The 18215-nt window shown below is 38.7% G+C and overlaps 2 protein-coding genes across 2 annotated transcripts; one reads left to right on the top strand and one right to left on the bottom strand.

The window, feature by feature from the left end:
* Positions 1-775: 775 nt before the first annotated feature.
* Positions 776-9554, top strand: ACTL6A (actin-like 6A; the record flags this gene model as incomplete). Its single annotated transcript, XM_010024171.1, has 13 exons — positions 776-852; positions 1048-1222; positions 2153-2253; positions 3570-3667; positions 4359-4453; positions 4693-4799; positions 4883-4972; positions 5146-5207; positions 5541-5655; positions 6033-6113; positions 7093-7188; positions 8222-8308; positions 8874-9554. Coding segments are annotated over 13 exons (1265 nt in total), but the record flags the coding sequence as incomplete, so codon positions are not given.
* Positions 9555-11591: 2037 nt separating this feature from the next.
* Positions 11592-17748, bottom strand: MRPL47 (mitochondrial ribosomal protein L47; the record flags this gene model as incomplete). The annotated part of the gene is made up of 6 exons (XM_010024169.1): positions 11592-11709; positions 12094-12189; positions 14003-14133; positions 15762-15858; positions 17022-17082; positions 17603-17748. Coding segments are annotated over 6 exons (649 nt in total), but the record flags the coding sequence as incomplete, so codon positions are not given.
* Positions 17749-18215: the final 467 nt, after the last annotated feature.

Below are 18215 nucleotides of genomic sequence, written 5' to 3'. Positions count from 1 at the left end.
CTCCGCGATGGAGCCCTCCCGCTCCCTCTGTCTCCTAGGCGGGGGGTGGCAGCGTGCATGAGGAGGAGGCGGCGGCGGGCGGCCTTGTTGTGTTTCTCCCGACATCGTTTCGCTGCGATGCTACCTCCGCACACCGGCTAAGCCTTGGCCTTTGGCTGAATTAGCGCCCACTCGTGTGCCGAGTGGAGTGAGAAAGCCCCCCGCTTTGGAAACTGGGGTGTAGTTTCCTCCCAGAGCACTTTTGCAGGCCCTTCTGTAAGAATGAGAGCCCAGGTGTTTTATTTCAGGTTGAGGTTTTCTTTAGGACGTGCAGAGCAGCTCAGTGAGGATCGGGGCCCTCAAGGATGAGGGTGCTTCATGGTGTGGCAGCCTGCACTTACAGACCTGGTGTTTTCAGGCCCACTTTTCTAATTCTGATCACCTCCGGGAGGTCTGGGCTCACCTAGCTTTGTCTCACTATTATGTAGGTACTTTCTGAATGTTTTACCTTGTAATCTATTTAGAGGCAACTATGTTCTCCCTCTTCTGTTTAAATTCCCCTTCTGCTTATGTTGGTGTAATGTATTGCAATGTCCCAGTTAAAGCTTACATGCAGTCTTCTAATAGCTCTCAGGTAACTAGAATTCTGGATAGAGAAGTTTCTCCTTGCCTTGAAAAAGCTGCCTTGGCTTGCTTTTCTTCTTCTGCAAGCAGAACAGGCAGTGGGCAGGAGAAGGTCAGGATTATAGCAGAGTGTAATAACCATTCACAATCTCTCCATTAACGATCTTTTCAGATGAAGTTGGGGCTCTTGTATTTGATATTGGCTCGTATACAGTGAGAGCAGGCTATGCGGGTGAAGACTGTCCAAAGGTGAGGATCTCTGTGACTTAATGGAATTGCAACATGAATTCATTCCTTAAGTCTTGTTGTTTAGTTATGAGTTCTCAGAATATGCTGGGTTTTGTTCTCACTCTGTTGTATATGGAAAGCTCTGAAATGATGAGCAAAAAACCCTCCCCAAACATGAACTTAATTCTTATATACTGCTTACCTTTTGCCTTACAGGTTGATTTTCCAACAGCTATTGGTGTGGTGCTAGAAAGGGACAATGGCAGCACTCTGATGGAGATAGATGGTGACAAAGGCAAACAAGGGGGCCCGACTTACTACATAGATACCAATGCCCTGAGAGTTCCAAGGGAAAATATGGAGGCAATTTCACCTTTAAAAAACGGAATGAGTATGGTGCTTTGTCTTTTTCTATCCGTTTGTAAGACAGCATTGCTAGGCAGCAAAAAGTCATAGCTTTCATGTAAACAGGCTATGTATGGCAGCAGAAGCCATAAGAACAGATACCTGACTTAAAAATTGCATGAAGTATGGTTGGTTTACAACTTTCAACATGATTCTTGAAATATTATGCTGATGGTGATTACAGAATAAGAGAATTCTGCAAAGCTATTTGTCCTGGGTTCAGCTACAGCAGTCATTTTTTCTCCTTCTTAGTAGCTGGTGCAGTGCTGTGTTTTTGACTTTCAGTCTGGGAACAATGATGATAACACCGATGTTTTTAGTTGTTGCTAAGTAATGTTTACTCTGACCAAGGACTTTCTCAGTCTCATGCTTTGCCAGAGAGGAGGGGAAGCCAGGAGGAAGCAGAGACAGGACACCTGACTCAAACTGGCCAAAGGGCTATTCCATACCACAGCACGTCATGCCCAGTATAGAAACTGGGGGGAGTTACCTGGAAGGCCCAGATCGCTGCTTGGGTCGGGCTGGGTATCGGTCGGCGGGTGGTGAGCGGTTGTGTCCTTTCCCCTTGTTATTCCTCTTATCATTATTACTGGTAGCAGTAGTGGTTTGTATTATACCTTAGTTACTGGAGAGCTGTTATCTCGACTCGCGGGAGTTACATTCCTTCGATTCTCCTCCCCATCCCTCCGGGAGCGGGTGGAGGAAGTAAAAGTGGGGGGAGTGAGCGAGCGGCTGCGTGGTTCCAAGTTGCCGGCTGGGCTTAAACCACGACACTATTAAAGGAGATCTCTGTCTGCCGAGGGTAGCTTTTGGCTAAAGAGCTCTATTCAATAATAGCTTTGGCAAACTTTTATGTATTTGTGAAATGGAACAAAACTCAGAAGCAACTAATCTGCTCACTTCAATGTTGTTACAGTTGAAGACTGGGATAGTTTCCAGGCAATTTTGGATCACACTTACAAGATGCATATTAAATCTGAAGCAAGTCTGCATCCTGTCCTTATGTCTGAAGCACCAGTGAGTAAAAGCAGCTTTGCATTTTGATAAGTCTTAACTGTATCTTCTTGCCGACTCTATAAACATTAGTCTGGGACAAGTCTGGCACTGGCTTGTAGGTTACAAGTGCTAAAACTTACCTACAGAAATAACAATTTTAAAATACTTTGCCAGCCTTTGGGAAGTAATCTGTTTAAGAAAATGTCCAAAAAAAAACCAAAAAAACAACCCAACCCCCAAACCAGTTTGAAATAGTTTGCATGAGTTGTATTAGAAAGGGTTTGCAATGTGCTGCCATTTTTCACTTATCGAAAAGAAGTAAAAATTAAAAATAATCTTACTTTACTGCCTAGAATAAAAGCAAAAAGATGTTTGGATGTCTAAGTATGTATTAAGTTAACTTAATAAAATGCCATTGAAAATCTGTCAGTTTATTCAGCCTTATGACAAATACTACGTGCCAGAGAATAATGGAGTTAATTTTTCTGTCTTCATTTCTGTAAATGGCCCTTTGAGTAAGTGAGGTATACAGATGTCTGGGAAAATATATGGATGAGGTTTCTCTTGCTTAATACTGTGCAGCTTTTGAATGACAGATCTTAACGTCAGAATACAGTAGATAGACTTACAAAATTTATGTATTTAATTAAATCTTACAAAAAGACTTTCTTGTTCATTATTCCCTTGCATTGAATTGTAGCGTGTGAGGTATGGATAAATTTGCAGTGGTTATTTCATGTTGGATGCCTCAGCTGGTGTCTGAATAGAGGATCCCAGTAACATTCTCCTTTGAGAACTAACCTTTACTTTAACGTATTGGCTTGGAAAAAGCTTCAGGCTTTCAGTAATGGGTAGAATATTTGACATATATATATATATATATCTCCTGGCTCAATCTGTAGTACTCTAGACTTGTATGAAAATACTTTGGAAAAAGGAAAATCTGGATTTATTCTTTCAACTCCGCAAGTTACTTCATTTATCTTTCCCCTTGTAAAATAGGCATGTTACTTGTTTTATAGAATTCTCCGAGAGACTGAGACTTTGAAAGCTGTAGGAGTATAAATAAATCTCTATTGTAACAATGAAAGTGAATATCACTTCTGTGTGATAGATAAGTAGTAATGTAGTAGAATTGGAATAAAAAAGGTTCTGAAGAAGTAAATCGCTAGAAATCTGTCTCTGAATTTTGGTATGATTTGAAAATGTGACTACAATAATTCTAACTACTACTGAAATATGTTGGCATTCTTTTAGTGTGCTCTAATTGTCCTCAAGATAAACATATCTTCCCTTGGGTTGCTTATTTGTGGTTCGGTATGTTTTTTTTCTTCTAGTGGAATACTAGAGCAAAGCGTGAAAAGCTGACTGAATTGATGTTTGAACACTACAACATCCCTGCTTTTTTCTTGTGTAAAACCGCTGTTCTAACAGCGTATCCTTTGGAATGTTTCACTGCTTCTTCCTTCCCTCCACCCCCAGGAAATTACAGTAAACTTATTCTAGGCAATTGCTAGTGTGACAGCATGTCTAACTTTTCTTCTTTCAAATTAATTTTTCCATAAACATCTAAGGAGGAAATAAATAAATTCCATTTCTGAACTTTAAAGCTGTAGAGTTCAGTTCTGAAGTTCTCCCAATCTGACTGTTTTCCTTGGAGGCAATGTCTTTTTTATTTGTATTAGTTCTCTTAGTTTTTTCCCATTGTATACCATGGGTAAGAATATTACAGACCTAAAATGGTGTTGTCCAGAATACTAAATACAGTAATTAGAGCTTGAAGTTCCCATAGCCTTAAGATTAATATTTGTAATTTTTTTAAGCTAATAACATGTTTTTAGTTTCAGAGTCTAAATTAGTTGGGTGTGCTTAGAGCTTGTTGCATAGTATTGATGTGAAGTCTCACCTTTGTACATCCAGAGCTCAAGTCAGTTCACAGCTGGAAGTTAAGTGCCATTTGCTCAATGAGGTTGTGCACTTCACAGACAAACGATGCACACTAGAAAAGCATATCCTGTTGTAGAGCCAAGGAATAACACCTCAGGGTCCTGGTTCTGCTGTAATTGTATGGCAGCATTTTTTCCTAAAGTGAAAATGACAATATTTTCCTTAATCATTTTGGCTAGTTTTGCTAATGGGAGATCTACAGGTCTCATTTTGGATAGTGGAGCAACACACACCACTGCTATTCCAGTACATGATGGATATGTACTTCAGCAAGGTAAAAAAAATTTCATGGCTAACAGCATTGTACTGCCAAAGTTGAATTAGGTTTCTTTCTGCTTTTACATTTTTGTTATTGTTTTTAAATCTGTGTATCTATTGCGTTAAATATGTGAAAGAAAAACCAAAACAAAACAACCTAATGGTGTTCACTGACAAATAGTTTGTTAGGAGAGTTTATTCATGATTTCAGTGCTTTCAAGGGTGGTTGGTTTTTTGGTTCTCTTTGTCTTCTAGGTATTGTAAAGTCACCACTTGCAGGAGACTTTATAACTATGCAGTGCCGAGAATTGTTTCAGGAGATGAACATAGAGATAATTCCTCCATATATGATTGCTTCAAAGGTGGGAAAGTAAATTATTAATAAGCATTTGCTTGAGGAGAGGTTTAAATGGTTAACGGATGATCATGTTTCTTATGATCTCAGGAGGCAGTTCGTGAGGGGTCGCCAGCAAATTGGAAGAGAAAAGAGAAGTTACCCCAGGTCACTAGGTCTTGGCACAACTACATGTGTAATGTAAGTAGGCCATTTCTCCCGCTCTCTAACTCCCCAGGCTGTCCCATAAAGAAGTTTTGTTTGCAAGTATATCGGGTTTTCCTCTTGACAAACTAAATTCTTTAAAAAAAGTCAGTGCTTATATAAAATTGAAGCCTGAAATTCTTATAACCATATTATTTTTAACTCCACAGTGTGTCATTCAGGACTTCCAGGCTTCCGTCCTCCAAGTGTCAGATTCAACCTATGATGAACAGTATGTCACTGTTTTCCTTCTTGTAAAATGAATTATCAGTTGTGCATGGGGTGCTCAGCATGTTCATTGCTGTTGGCTGGTTTTGCCACAGAAGTATTTTTAGATACAGGATGTTTGTTTCTGGAAGTAGAAATACAGTGTATATCCAGGTGATAGTTTTTTATTTAATATTCCAAGATGCATGACATCAATAAATAAGTTCAATAAATATTATTGAAAGTGTAAGTCATAAAAATTACAATATTCCCATTGAAACCTTAGTTTATAATGGTAATTAGATAACATCCTGTTTACATAGCATTTGAATGTATTACTTTCTGGCCAATGCTCCAGGGTAGCAGCGCAGATGCCAACAGTTCATTATGAGTTCCCCAACGGCTATAACTGTGACTTTGGTGCTGAGCGTCTAAAAATCCCCGAGGGATTGTTTGACCCTTCTAATGTAAAGGTAAAACAACTATGATATGTAGTGATTGGAAGGCTTTAAATTACTAGATTATCACATGGCTTCCTTTTGTATGATGCTGTTAATTTCATGATTTGTATGTGCGTATTTACAGTGCAGTTCTGCAGGCAGAATTTGCCTGTGTTGTATTAAGGTTGGGCAAGCAAAGGATAAAATGTAGTTCAAACTGGGTGATGAAGACCCGAATGGGAAAATAGGGTTGTTTAGGGTTTTGTTTTTTTTTTTTTTTCTTTTTTTCCCCTTCCCTAAAAATGTCTAGTTCTCTCTTTAATAATACTTGTAAATTTAATTCATTTGGGGCTCTTATATGTCTTGCTCTTTTGAAGCAATGATGTGTAGATTACTGATTTTAATTCTAGGGTTTATCTGGTAACACGATGTTGGGCGTGAGCCACGTTGTCACAACAAGCGTTGGAATGTGTGATATAGACATCAGGCCGGTAAGTGTTAGTCAGACATGTACTGTTATAAGGCATAGATATTTTTGTGCTGATAGGATTTTTTGGGACTAGAACACTGTTGATGAAGAAATGTGGATTTCCTAGGATAGTGATAAACATTAGAATAATTCTTCAAGTATTACTTAGGCATTTGTATATAGGAATATGTACAATTACTGTTTTGTCTTACAGAATGCTAAATCACAATTTTTTTACCTAGGGTTTCTACCAGTATTTAAGTAGCTACTATCCAGATATTGTGGCTGTCACTGCATGGTGTGCATGAGATTTGCTTTAGATGAGCATTTGATGCTCATAACTTTGAGTGCCATCCTCAGACTCTTGGGCATGGCAATTACACTTTCTAAATGTAACCAATCTTATGGAACTTTTTGTAGAGAGTAGAAGGAAGAAAAGAGGTTTTAAAGGAAAACTTTCTTTTTAAAACTATGTTCTAACTTTCTCAATTTGAAAATAATCAAGTTTGATACAGACTGCATGGGGGTGGTTGTAAAACTTTACCTCTTAACGAATGTGGCAGGCAGGCTTAGCAGGCCAGAACATGGTTTGTGCTTGCCAGCTGCAGCATTAGTGAGACTTAAAAACTGTTGTAGTGCTCTGGGGCTTTCCTTTGTGGTTGGAACATCAAGCTGTAAGAAAACAACAATTTGGATAGAGGAGGTATCTGCAGGTGTAAGGTTTTCTATAGTAGAAAATATTCTGTGAAATCATTTAGAATTACTAATCACGTGGCTTCTGTCTTCCTTGTGTAGTTCAATATTAAGCTGTCTTGATATATTTTGAAGTAATTAAAAAGTAATTGGATTGGGAGAGGTAGTATTGTTGACAAGTATGTCACACAACTGATGTATGATTGCTGTTGATTAGATGTACTTATGTGCCATTCCTCTATTCTGTGAAACAGTTTTTTCAGCATGATTTCAGATTTAACATTGTAGGTTGATTATTCTCTTTTTAGGGCCTCTATGGCAGCGTGATTGTAGCGGGAGGAAACACTCTAATACAGAGTTTCACAGACAGATTGAACAGAGAGCTGTCCCAGAAAACTCCACCGGTAAAACAACTCTGTAATTTACTGCATTGAGTTACTTATTAGTTGGGTTTTTTCACCACATAAGTACACAACCATGTCTCATAACTGACTTTGTTAAGATCCCAACAGCTGGAGAAGTTTCTTTGGGGTAAGAAATCTCCCCCTTCTCTAAAGAAAAGAAGTCTTGAAAAAGTCTTGTATGACTTGAATTACAGCAGATAATATAACAGCTTTCTGAATATTTTACTTCTCCATTCTTTTTTGAAGTGTTGCTGACTAACTTGAGGCGCATTCAATCATTCTGCCTGAGGTCTTGTCACTGTCATGGGAATTGTTCTTTCTGGGTTCTACAGAGAATTCAACCTACTTGTAGATAAAACCTTGTGATTTAACATACTTGGGTTTGGTTTTGTGTTTATTGTTTTTTTTTTTAAATCACTTGATGTCAAATTATTAATACCTTACAGCAGTGTTCTTGAGAGCACATACAGCTTATTAAATTTCTTGAGTAGTCAGAAAAATATTCTACTCATAGCAACTCTTAATTCATAAATGTTATGAGAAACAGGAAGGTAAGTACCTGCTGCTGCTTATAATAGCAGAGGAGGAACCCACTGGAATTTGAAGATTCTATTACTACAAGGCATTTTGAAAGCAAAAGGAATGAATGGGTCCAAAAAGGAGTAGCTGAGCTAAGTTTAGCAATGTTAGACATTTTATCTCCAGTGCACATTTTAATTAGTCCAGTGTTACAGATAACAGTATATGCTGTGAGTATTACTGCTCTCTGCCTGGTCTGTTTCTAGCCTTAAGTATTTGTTGCTGCTTCCTGTTGGGAGGCAAGATAAAAGCTACACACGTTCTGTTCCACTGTGGCTATTCTTGAATTCTAAGTACAGGACAGATGAACATTATTGCAAGTTTAACAAAAATGACGTTTTCACTTGCATGTTGGTATATACACCAAGGACTTTGTGCTTTCCTTCTTTTGTTCCTAAAGGTCATTAGCTTACTCTTTGTCCGATTTGTTCTTTCATTTACCTCCTCTATTCAGAGCATGCGTCTGAAGTTGATAGCAAACAACACAACAGTGGAACGAAGGTTCAGCTCATGGATTGGTGGTTCGATTTTAGCTTCTTTGGTTAGTAAACCTGTGTTACTGTGTTGCTCATCCAAAAACCTAATCCTACATTAAGCGTACATTGCAGTTTGCGCTACCATAGCGATCGTAATCTTGTCTGTCCTTGCAGTAAGGTGGAGAGAATCAATTTAAAGAACAAGACAACATGAGCATTTCCAATCAGAAAATAACTTGCTGCGTTCTGCTGTTTTTAATGGCAAGGTGCAGGCTTGAAATACGATATGTAAAAATACCATGTATATAATACACCTTGAAAGTAGCAAACTTGTTTCTGCATCATATTCCTGAGCTTAATCAAGTTAGAGTACTGAAATGGTTTGCGGGGATTAACATAGCAGTATGGGAGAGGGAGACTGAAACTGGCTTTTGGTACTGCAACTTCCTGCCTTAGTTTAATCGCTAGCAATATAAAATTCCAAGGAAGAGATAAACAGGTCAAGTCCTCTTACCTTGTTTAATGTTAAGACTTGCTTGGTTTTCCTCCTAGCAAAAGCTAATCATGTTTCACTTAACCTTCATTTGTTTTTTATTTATTGCATATTGAATTGTTTTGTTTTTCTTGTAGGGTACTTTTCAACAAATGTGGATTTCTAAACAAGAATATGAAGAAGGAGGGAAACAGTGTGTAGAAAGAAAATGTCCTTAAACTTCTTACTGTGAAAACTGCTGCCTGCTCAGTGCTCCTTCTGTTTTATAGCTTTAGCATACTCAGGAATGGGATGGACTCTTTTTTTGTAGAAAGTTTATATTGGATTTTTTGCATAATTCAAGTTCCGTTTTAACAAACCTTAGAAATTTTGAGACCTAATTGGTATTATCATAGAAAAAGGATGTTTACATCCCTTGTAAAGCAATAATTTACATAACAAGCATTTTATAATTTTGTATAAATGTCTATTTTCTCTAGTATCTTTTCCTGGGAACAGCTTTACAGATTAGCTGATAGAGGCATAACCTTGCAAATGCCTGTGCAAATCTATTAAAAATCTCTTGTCTACTTTCACATAGTGGTCTTCCTTGCTGGTACTTTGGCCTTAAATTGCTCTTATTTCTCTCTTCAAAAATAAAATTTGTTTTTTCATATTTGAGCAACTTTGTGAGTACTTGAAGAGAAAGTTACTCTTCTGCTTTTAAAAAGGGAGTTTGTGTTTAGTACTAAAGTAGTATAGGTGACTTAGTTCAGTGTGAGCTTTTACTGTCTCCTGAAAGCATTACATTCCATGTAGTGAATGTTATATGAAGCACTGGTTTACTAATTTTCTATTATGGAGCATTTTCATTTCAGTAAACGGTGCTCTCCACCTGATTCCTAAGAATGTATATAATGTGTTTGTGATGTAGGTGAGAAGCAAAACTTGTTTGAGCCAGGGAAGTTAAGGTCAAGAATTATCTCTGCAAGACTAGGAGAATAGTCATAGAAGACCTCAGGATGTGGCTTGAAATTTTTACAGGAAACTGTAACTCAAAGGGGCTGTTGCTACTTGTCTATTGTTTGTGTAGCTCCCACAGCTGATTCACACCAGGGTCAGTAAGTGCCTGTTTTGGAGGGAGAGCTTGCACTCAGGGTCAGCAAGTAGGATGACTTTTCTTTTTTTTTTTTTTTTTTTTGGGGGGGGGGCAGGAACTCTGACTGTCAAGATGCAGCTCTATGTTGCTGTTAAGCTTGCTTTAATTTACAGTGGTGTGATGTTCTGTACTGGGACATGATTACGTTTTGCTCCTTATCTTAAAAGTTGTGGAAAACCAAATACCATTTAACTGACTTAAAAAAATAATAATGTGAACAGTACTGTTAAATTTTTCTATCCTAAAATACCTTGTGGATAAATAATGATGAGGCCTCTAGTTGAGAAGTTTCACATTACCTTCAGACAATAAAGTAATTTATCAAAACAACCTGTTTTTGTCTTATCCTGATAACCATTAGTTACTTGAGGCAAAGTTGCTTGCTCCAGGTTTTCAGTATTTCTCTCACAAAAGGAGGCAAACTTAAGTCAGCTACAGTAGGTAATATGTTGCCAGATACTGTTGTCATACTGGAAGACAAAGACTTACTCTGGTTTGCATTGAAGTAGAATGTGGAATGTCAGTCGAACTTGTATCTTGACACAGTGCAAGGAGTAGTCCTTTGTGAAGTTACTGTGGCGTGGGTGAAGTATTAAGATTGACTGGACAGCTGCTAGCTAGAGGTGAAGATACAAAGTAGGTTTTTTTTTGGTTTCTCTTCAGGAATTGACGATGCATGTGAAGCTTTCCTTCTGTGGAATGTGCTTACTCATGTTGATTATATTCTCAAAAAGAATTGCAGTACAACAGTAGTATCTCTGAATGTCCTATCACTATATGGAGAGCAAAGCACTTTCTGTTTTTTTCACCACCATAGAGAGCTGCTGTTTAAATGGATATTTCTTGTGTGCAGAGGAGTAACTGATGATGATGGAGACAGACTTGTCTATCCTACAGTTTTGGCTCCCTTAGAGTTCACAGTGTTTCATCAGGTTGTGTTGTATTGCATATTTGTTTCCTAAAAGACTAGTAATTTATGACTTTATTCTAAAATTCTATACCACCTCAGCAGAAGGTTAAAAGCTTTCATGAGCAGGTGTTCACCATCAACTGAGAGCAGCACCAGTACCTTTCTACTTCGGTTTTACTAGTACTACTAGTCTTCCTTCAACTATTCTGCACACTGGGGGGGGGGGGAGGGGCAACCCAAACCAAAACATTGCACAAATGTTGAGTTTGTCATAGCTATCTAGAAATCTAGGTATGAAGACTGCCTGGTTAAAAGTTCACACGCTAAATACTTCATACTTTCTAACAAGCCAAGACTTAAAGCAGGGAAAAAGTTCCTCTAGCAGACCAGTAACTTAAATGATGTACCTGTGACTCAGCTGGTCAGGGAATAAAGGTTTGTATGTGAGTTTCAGAAGCTCTCATGTCTCTGCTTTTAAAGTGTGCTTGTTAAACTAAACCAGGTAAATATCCCTACACTTCATACTTCCATCTGGCAGTCACTTGCTGCTCTTCACTCTTAACGATGCCTGCGTCACTTCTATAATAGCAACTTAAGTAATTTTTCAAATGTTTCTGGAAACAACTGTTAAGATTAGAGACATGCGTTGAAGCTGCTTTTAATTCCAGATCACACATTTAATTTAGGTTGTGGGATTAAAAAAAGATTGGAGACTTGAGAACGCTCAAGTTGTTTGCTGGCTTCAGAACTGTTTCATGTTCCAGTCACAAAGACACTGGACCAATCACTTGCCACACTTCCTGTGTGCTACTGGCTCTGCGATTTTACAGCAAGGTGAGGGAACTTCCTTTCTAGGACCTTCCGCTTTGTCTTCTCTAGGCTTCGCATTCTTGCCCTTGTGCATAACGATTTTTCAAGTCTGAGCCTGAAATAAAGAAGTCGGTGTGGTTAATTTCTAGATGGCTTGTAACAACCTTAATGAGCTCAGTATTAATTTGCTTTCATTAAGCTAAAATGCCTGCAATGCAAATTATTTATTTTCTTCTGCTTTTGAATTCAACAGAAATTCAACCTTAGGTAGCCTGCATGTAGAGTTACTTTTACACTGCAACTTCACAGATAACCAAACCTCTTAATGACTAATAACTGCAAGAAGAAAACAGAGCAAGCTGTGATTTTTAAAAAGCTTTATTTTCCATCTACCAACTGTAAAACAGGAAAAGTACTATTTTTTCCTTGCAAAATGGAATAAAGAGGAACTTGGGAACTGATCAGAAAGTTATTTTAAATGTCAAAAATTTTTTTTTACCTGATGAAGCGTTCCACATGAGGTAAGTAATAGAATTTCCTCTTTTTGTATTTTTTGTTCAAGTACCAAGGTATCGGCCATTCCTTGTAAGAGTACCTGTTAAAGACAGATTAAAGTGGTTATAGAACGTATACTTACTGTCTTCGTTCTTGGATTCTACCAGGTACACCTGGTCACAGCACAGTGACAAAGGATTAGATCACAGAATTTGCCTGTAGGTGTTTACTTTCAGCACTACTGCTGGCTTGGTTTGTAACTACAGGTTGTATGTATCTCGGTGTGTCTGTGTAAAAAGCAGCGCTGCCTTAAAAATGAAGTTTGAAGGGAGGGCCCAGTATAGATACTGATTCTTTATAAAGTTACTCCTTCATAAGAAAACTTTCAAAAGCTGATGTGAACAAACTCTGTGTGAAGAATTTTGTTTCTGCTATAATTTTCTTTTAAAATACCAGTGTTGTAGTGTCATGTCAAGTGCAAATCTGCCTGAATGTCCTTCCCTCTAAATACAGGCTCTATTATGTCTGTTTGGGGTTTCTTCTGAGTATGGGCTGCACAGATGGCTTGTGCAGACTTACCTACATACTCTGCTGCATCCAGATTGTCAGACCTGCCGCTGTCTGTATTGCAGAGTTTCTGCATGTGCTTAGAAAACATTTCATGTTGTCTAACACTTCCCCCTGCTTTAACTGGGGACTGAACTTTCAAATAAATGGGTAAATCCTTCTTTGTGGACAATTTTTCCAAGCAGACAGATACCACAGAATGGTTAGGGTTGGAAGGAACCTTAAAGACCATCCAGTTCGACCCCCCTGCCATGGGCAAGGATACCTTTCACTCAGCCAGATTGCTCAAATCCCTGTCCAGCCTGGCCTTGAACACTGCCAGGGATGGGGCAGCCACAGCTTCTGTGGGCAACCTGTTCCAGTATCTCACCACTCTCCCAGTGAAGAATTTCTTTCTAATACCTAATCTAAATCTACCTTCTTTCAGTTTAAAGTCATTCCCCTTTGTCCTATCCACAGCACCAGAGTAGAGTCAAGTTCAACAGGGTCTTTCCCCACTGAGTCCACCAAGCCCCTTCTCGTGGCTCTGATTTCAATGGCTAGTAGGTAGGGACATTAAGAATCTTGTTTATCCATTCATGCATGTCACTAATTGAATGATGAGGTACTCGGCTAACTTAAGAGAGTCACATACAGATAGAAGTCTCATCCCTAGAGATGTAAATCTAGTCATTGGTGCATTTAGTACTATGCTGATATGTATTTTATGGGTAAACAAATGGGTAGCAACTGAAAAGTCACCATTACTATAATGTGCAACCTTCTGTCACCTGCACTGTTACTGCCAAGCTGAATACTGTAATTAGTGCATCAAATGTCAACGAGGGTAAAATACTAGTTAATGAAATAGGAGGTCCTGCCAGAGCCTTCAGTGTCATCACCTGAAGTTACAGATTACTGAAAGCATCTGGACAGTAAATAATTCTAAAAGTAGATGCTTCTAAGTTAAGCATCTGCCAAGATTAGCAAGGAATTCCAAGGAATGTTTAGGTGGTCTCATGCAACACTTCGGGTGGTTGTCTCCCAGTATGTGGATTTTGCATTAGAACTAGGGCAGTCCAAATGGTTCAACTTGAATAGTACTCTGTAGTTCATCTGTGTGTTGCAGAATAGCTATAATGCAGAAATCATATTAGTTACATGTTACAATTAATGGTAAAGTTTGCTACTGAATTATTTAGCAACAATTATAACCACATGAAAAACCCCAAACAAAGATCAATCACTAATCAGAAAACATTTTTCTATATAGTATGTGCATCCTTTCCCGATTAGATAAGTATTTCATGTAAAGAGACTTTCCACAAGAAATACATATGAATAAAAAAACATTCTCTTTCTCATACCAGTAGGTGCGTCCTAAGAAGTCGTGTCTCCACTCGCCAGGTACTGGCTTTTCATGGCCAGTTTGTAGAAGCCTCAAAGCAATCTCTCTTTCTCTGACAACCAAATCTATATTTTTCATAGACTCTTCTACCTGAAAATAGAAAACAGTTTCAAGATGGGCCAACAAAACACAATACTGACAATGTGAAAGATCTCAAATGAAGATAAAGACAAAATTTAAAGGAAAAGCAAAGGTTGAACACACTGGGAGTTCCATTATCAGTAATCTCACAGTTGTGGACTGAGTGAAGCAGCTGAATTGGTCCTGTGTTTTAGAACACTAATAAATCAGTGCTTTAAAAACTTAACTTACAAACAGAAGAGATATGAAACAACTGATGGTCTATTTCATTAAAGACTAAATGGATAATACACAAAGCCAGATCTAATGCTGATGCCAGAAGCACAGAAAGCTCTGAGGCAGTGGTGGGAAGGAAGTAGGAGAAGCATCAGAAGATATTTTATGTATTTGTCAGATGGTTTGTACTGGCTGTTTGTTATTCTAGTTTTAACTTTGGAGTCTGGTCACAGCCTCAGTAACGCCTGCTGGCTGATTAGAAAGCTGCCTTGACCAAACCATGCCGCTTACATTGAAAGGGTTTAGTCAGATCTATCCCACAATATTACTGTAACACACACTACATATAGCAACGTGTTAAATGCATGGGAAGCTGCTAGAGCTAATTCTAATAAGCAGATTGCTGTATTTTGTCTCAGTGCAATCACAGTATTTAACTAGTGCTTGATTTCTAGTTTTCTTGGGCTACAGGCATTAGTAAGATTTGACTTCTAAAGCATTAGGGCCACGTAGCTAAGTTTCCTCCCAAAACAAGTTCTGTTGCGATTCGTAATTGCTGAATAGGGATGTGTAGGTGGGAGTAAGCAGAAAGTGCTGTTCAGAATGGGTATCACAAAATACAGTTGAAAAACTGTATTACAGTGCATTAGAATGAGATACACTGAGATCCAGAGGAAGTTTTATATTGGGTCTTCCCTAATTTATAAGTACAGTGATTAAACGACAAACAGGAGGAGATCAAACAAATCCATGTCTGAAATAAAACAGAGAAATCAATGCAGTTGCAAGTGCGTGTAATGGTGAATAATAGTTGAATTATTAAATGTACAAATAAATTCAAATTAACAATGTAAAGGTCAGACTTCTCCCAAATTAATTTGGATGAATAGGGGGGTATCTGAGAGTATCTCTCATGTCTAACAGTTGGATTACTTAACTGGCCAGTGAAGGTGTAGGTTACCATCTGTGAGACATAAGCATAAAGATGGCAGTAAGTAAATGATGTTTTCAATGGTAAAGATACTGAGGAAACAATTTAGTAAAGTTGTGGCAGAACTGCAATAATGCAAAAGAAAGAATGTGAGGACAGCAAAGAACAAAGCACAAGTTTGGAGAACACAATGTCAGAGGCAAGAAGTTGGCAACAGTTAAGTTGTTAAAAAAAATTTGTAGAGGGGAAGGATAGAGAGTATATTGAAGTTTTACCAGGATGTTTCTAGAAATCCTCTATTGCAGTTTCAGGGCACGAAGGCGGCAAAATATTCCTTTATGTTATGTAAAAGGTGGAGAGACCTTTCCCACCATGTCGACTGAGCACAGTGTTCATGCACATACTAAAAATCAGGGAAATAATTAAAAACAAACAAACACACACTTCAGCTGTTTTAGAGTTATAGTTTTAGCTAGTATGAAAAAGTTACCTTTTCTAATCGTTCTGGACTTGGCATAGGCTTGAGTTGTCGTTTTGATTCTTGCTCTAAAGTTAAAAGCATGTTTTTTTCCTTCAGTAGGACATACCTAGATCAGAAAGCATAGTACTTCAGAAATAGTTTCTGGATCTATTAGCAATTATTCATTCGCTAACCCGCTGGACAGAGCAGAGTTGTTCAACCTCTGATCTCATATCCCATGCCTTCTAGCTCCATATAAAGAAGCAAAAGATACCAACTGCAGAAAGCCCAGCAGAGGTAGGGAAGGCTGATATACAGGACACAGAATCACAGAACAGTTTGGGTAGGAAGGGACCTTAAAGATCACCTAGTTCCAACTCCCTTCCACTAGACAAGGTGGCTCACAGCCCTGTTCAACCTTGCCTTGAATGCCAGGGATGGAGCAGCCACAACTCATCTGGGCAACCTGTGCCAGTGCCTCACGACCTTCACTGTAAAGAGCTTATTCCTATTATCTAATCTAAATCTTCCCTCTTTCAGTTCAAACCCATTCCCCTTGTCTTATCCCTACATGCCCTTGTAAAAAGCCCCTCTTCCAGCTTTCTTGTTTGCCCCTTTAGGTACTAGAAGGCTGCTCTACAGTCTCCCCAGAGCCTTCTCTTCTCCAGGCTGAACAAGAACATACAAGGAGAGGCTGAGGAATACAGGTTTACTTAACCTGCAATAAAGAAGGCTAAGAAGGGACGAGGTTAATGTTAAGTAGTCTTCCACTGCCTGGACAGAGCCAGGGTCTTCTTACAGGTGCACAAGAAGAAGACAATATATGGCAAGAAAAAAAAACCCCACATTCACAGTAATAATTAAGTACTAACTAGCTCAGCCCTGGCACAGGTTGCCTAGAGTGGTGATGCAATCTCTGTCCTCAAAGACTTTAATATCAGAATGTATTCAGAGCTGAGGAATCTAATCTAATGCAGCAGTCAGACCCCCCAGATGTCACTTGCACCCGAGTCTCCTGCAATCCGAACAACGTCCAAAGGGTCCAGACACAGCCTCTTTGTACCAAACCTGGTCCCTTTGTATGGGGCACAGCTATTACACAGCCACCTGCTGTACAGCTTTTGCATGCTGAGCGGTACCAGAACTTGGGCTGTTCCAAGCATGCAGAGCTGTATGGCAGGCTGCTATATTAGCTAAATTTACTGACTAGTAAGTTCACTAGCCACATTTTAATAAAACATCCAGAGCTGCTCCGAAACAAGAGCAGCTACTTCACTAAAACATACTTACCAAAGCTTGTGTAAGTCCTCACTACTTTTAGCCCTCAGCTGCTTTATATTCCATGCATCCCCTGTAAAAAGAGAAACAAAAAGAATCATCAGTTTAGTAGAACAAAGTTCTCTTATTCCGAGAGAAAAAATGAAAAGTGCAGGCTCAGCTGGTGCTACAGAATTAGGGTCACTTTTTTAAAAAAGAGCTACCATTTGTAAGCTATCCTTGTGGATACTCAGCTTTGCTTTGAACATACAAATACATTAAAAACGCAATTACACATACTTTTAAATATGTTTCTTCCATAGTACTATATATTTTAACCAAAGAACATTTCTTCTGTGATACACTTTCACTTAAGAGCAAGACCAAGGACTTACAGCAAAATACTTTGCTGCATAACAGCTATTTGCTTTCATAAACACAGAATACACACAGAAATATAACAGGTATAAAGATACACAAGTACTGTGTACATACACACATTGAAAACGTTTTGTGTACCTATGAGTGCTTCCTATAATGCAAAGGATGTCAGATTTCAGCTGAGCACAAGTGGCTCAAACATCTCTATTAGAAACGATAAATATAAAACTTACCAGACTTTATGCTTTTTTCTCCCCAGTTTACTGGATCATCAAAAAACTCCTCCAGACCTTTCCGAGACAAAGTAGTGTGCAAAAACTTCAACTGATGGAGGGGCTCAGTTTTCGCTTGGCTCTTGTTGAAAAGATTTGGTGTGAACCTGCATAAAAATTACCAGAAAACACATACAGGATAAGAAAAATAATAATCAGCTAAATGCAAATGTTCTGTAGAGAGATTGAATGCCACAGTCCAGAGGGAAAGGCATAGGTTCAGTTCCTCATAAAATTGTCATCTTAGGGGTGTTTTCTCTTCCCCTAGTCTCATCTAATCATCACTTATCTATACCCAGAGATAAATAACACTTTGAAAATTAAAAGGAAGAGTAAGTTTGAGCTACACGGTACAAGAACACATCCTCCAATGCTGACTTCAGCTAAATGGCAAACGCAGTAAACACACGCTACAAACACAAAAAACAGTGATGCATAATGACAACAAAACAGTGACAGGCACAGAGAAGCGCTTCACGCTTACACAACGCCTCACAACATAAGCCACTCGCAACCCTCAGCCATGGTTTGAGAGGCCGGGACACCCGGCCAGCCCGCCTCCCGCCAAGGGCGG

Source organism: Nestor notabilis, unplaced genomic scaffold (assembly GCF_000696875.1).
Source record: "Nestor notabilis isolate BGI_N333 unplaced genomic scaffold, ASM69687v1 scaffold23441, whole genome shotgun sequence".
Lineage (NCBI taxonomy): Eukaryota > Metazoa > Chordata > Aves > Psittaciformes > Psittacidae > Nestor > Nestor notabilis.
The sequence above is the reverse complement of the archived record's forward strand: the minus strand, read 5'-3'. Positions and strand labels throughout refer to the sequence as shown.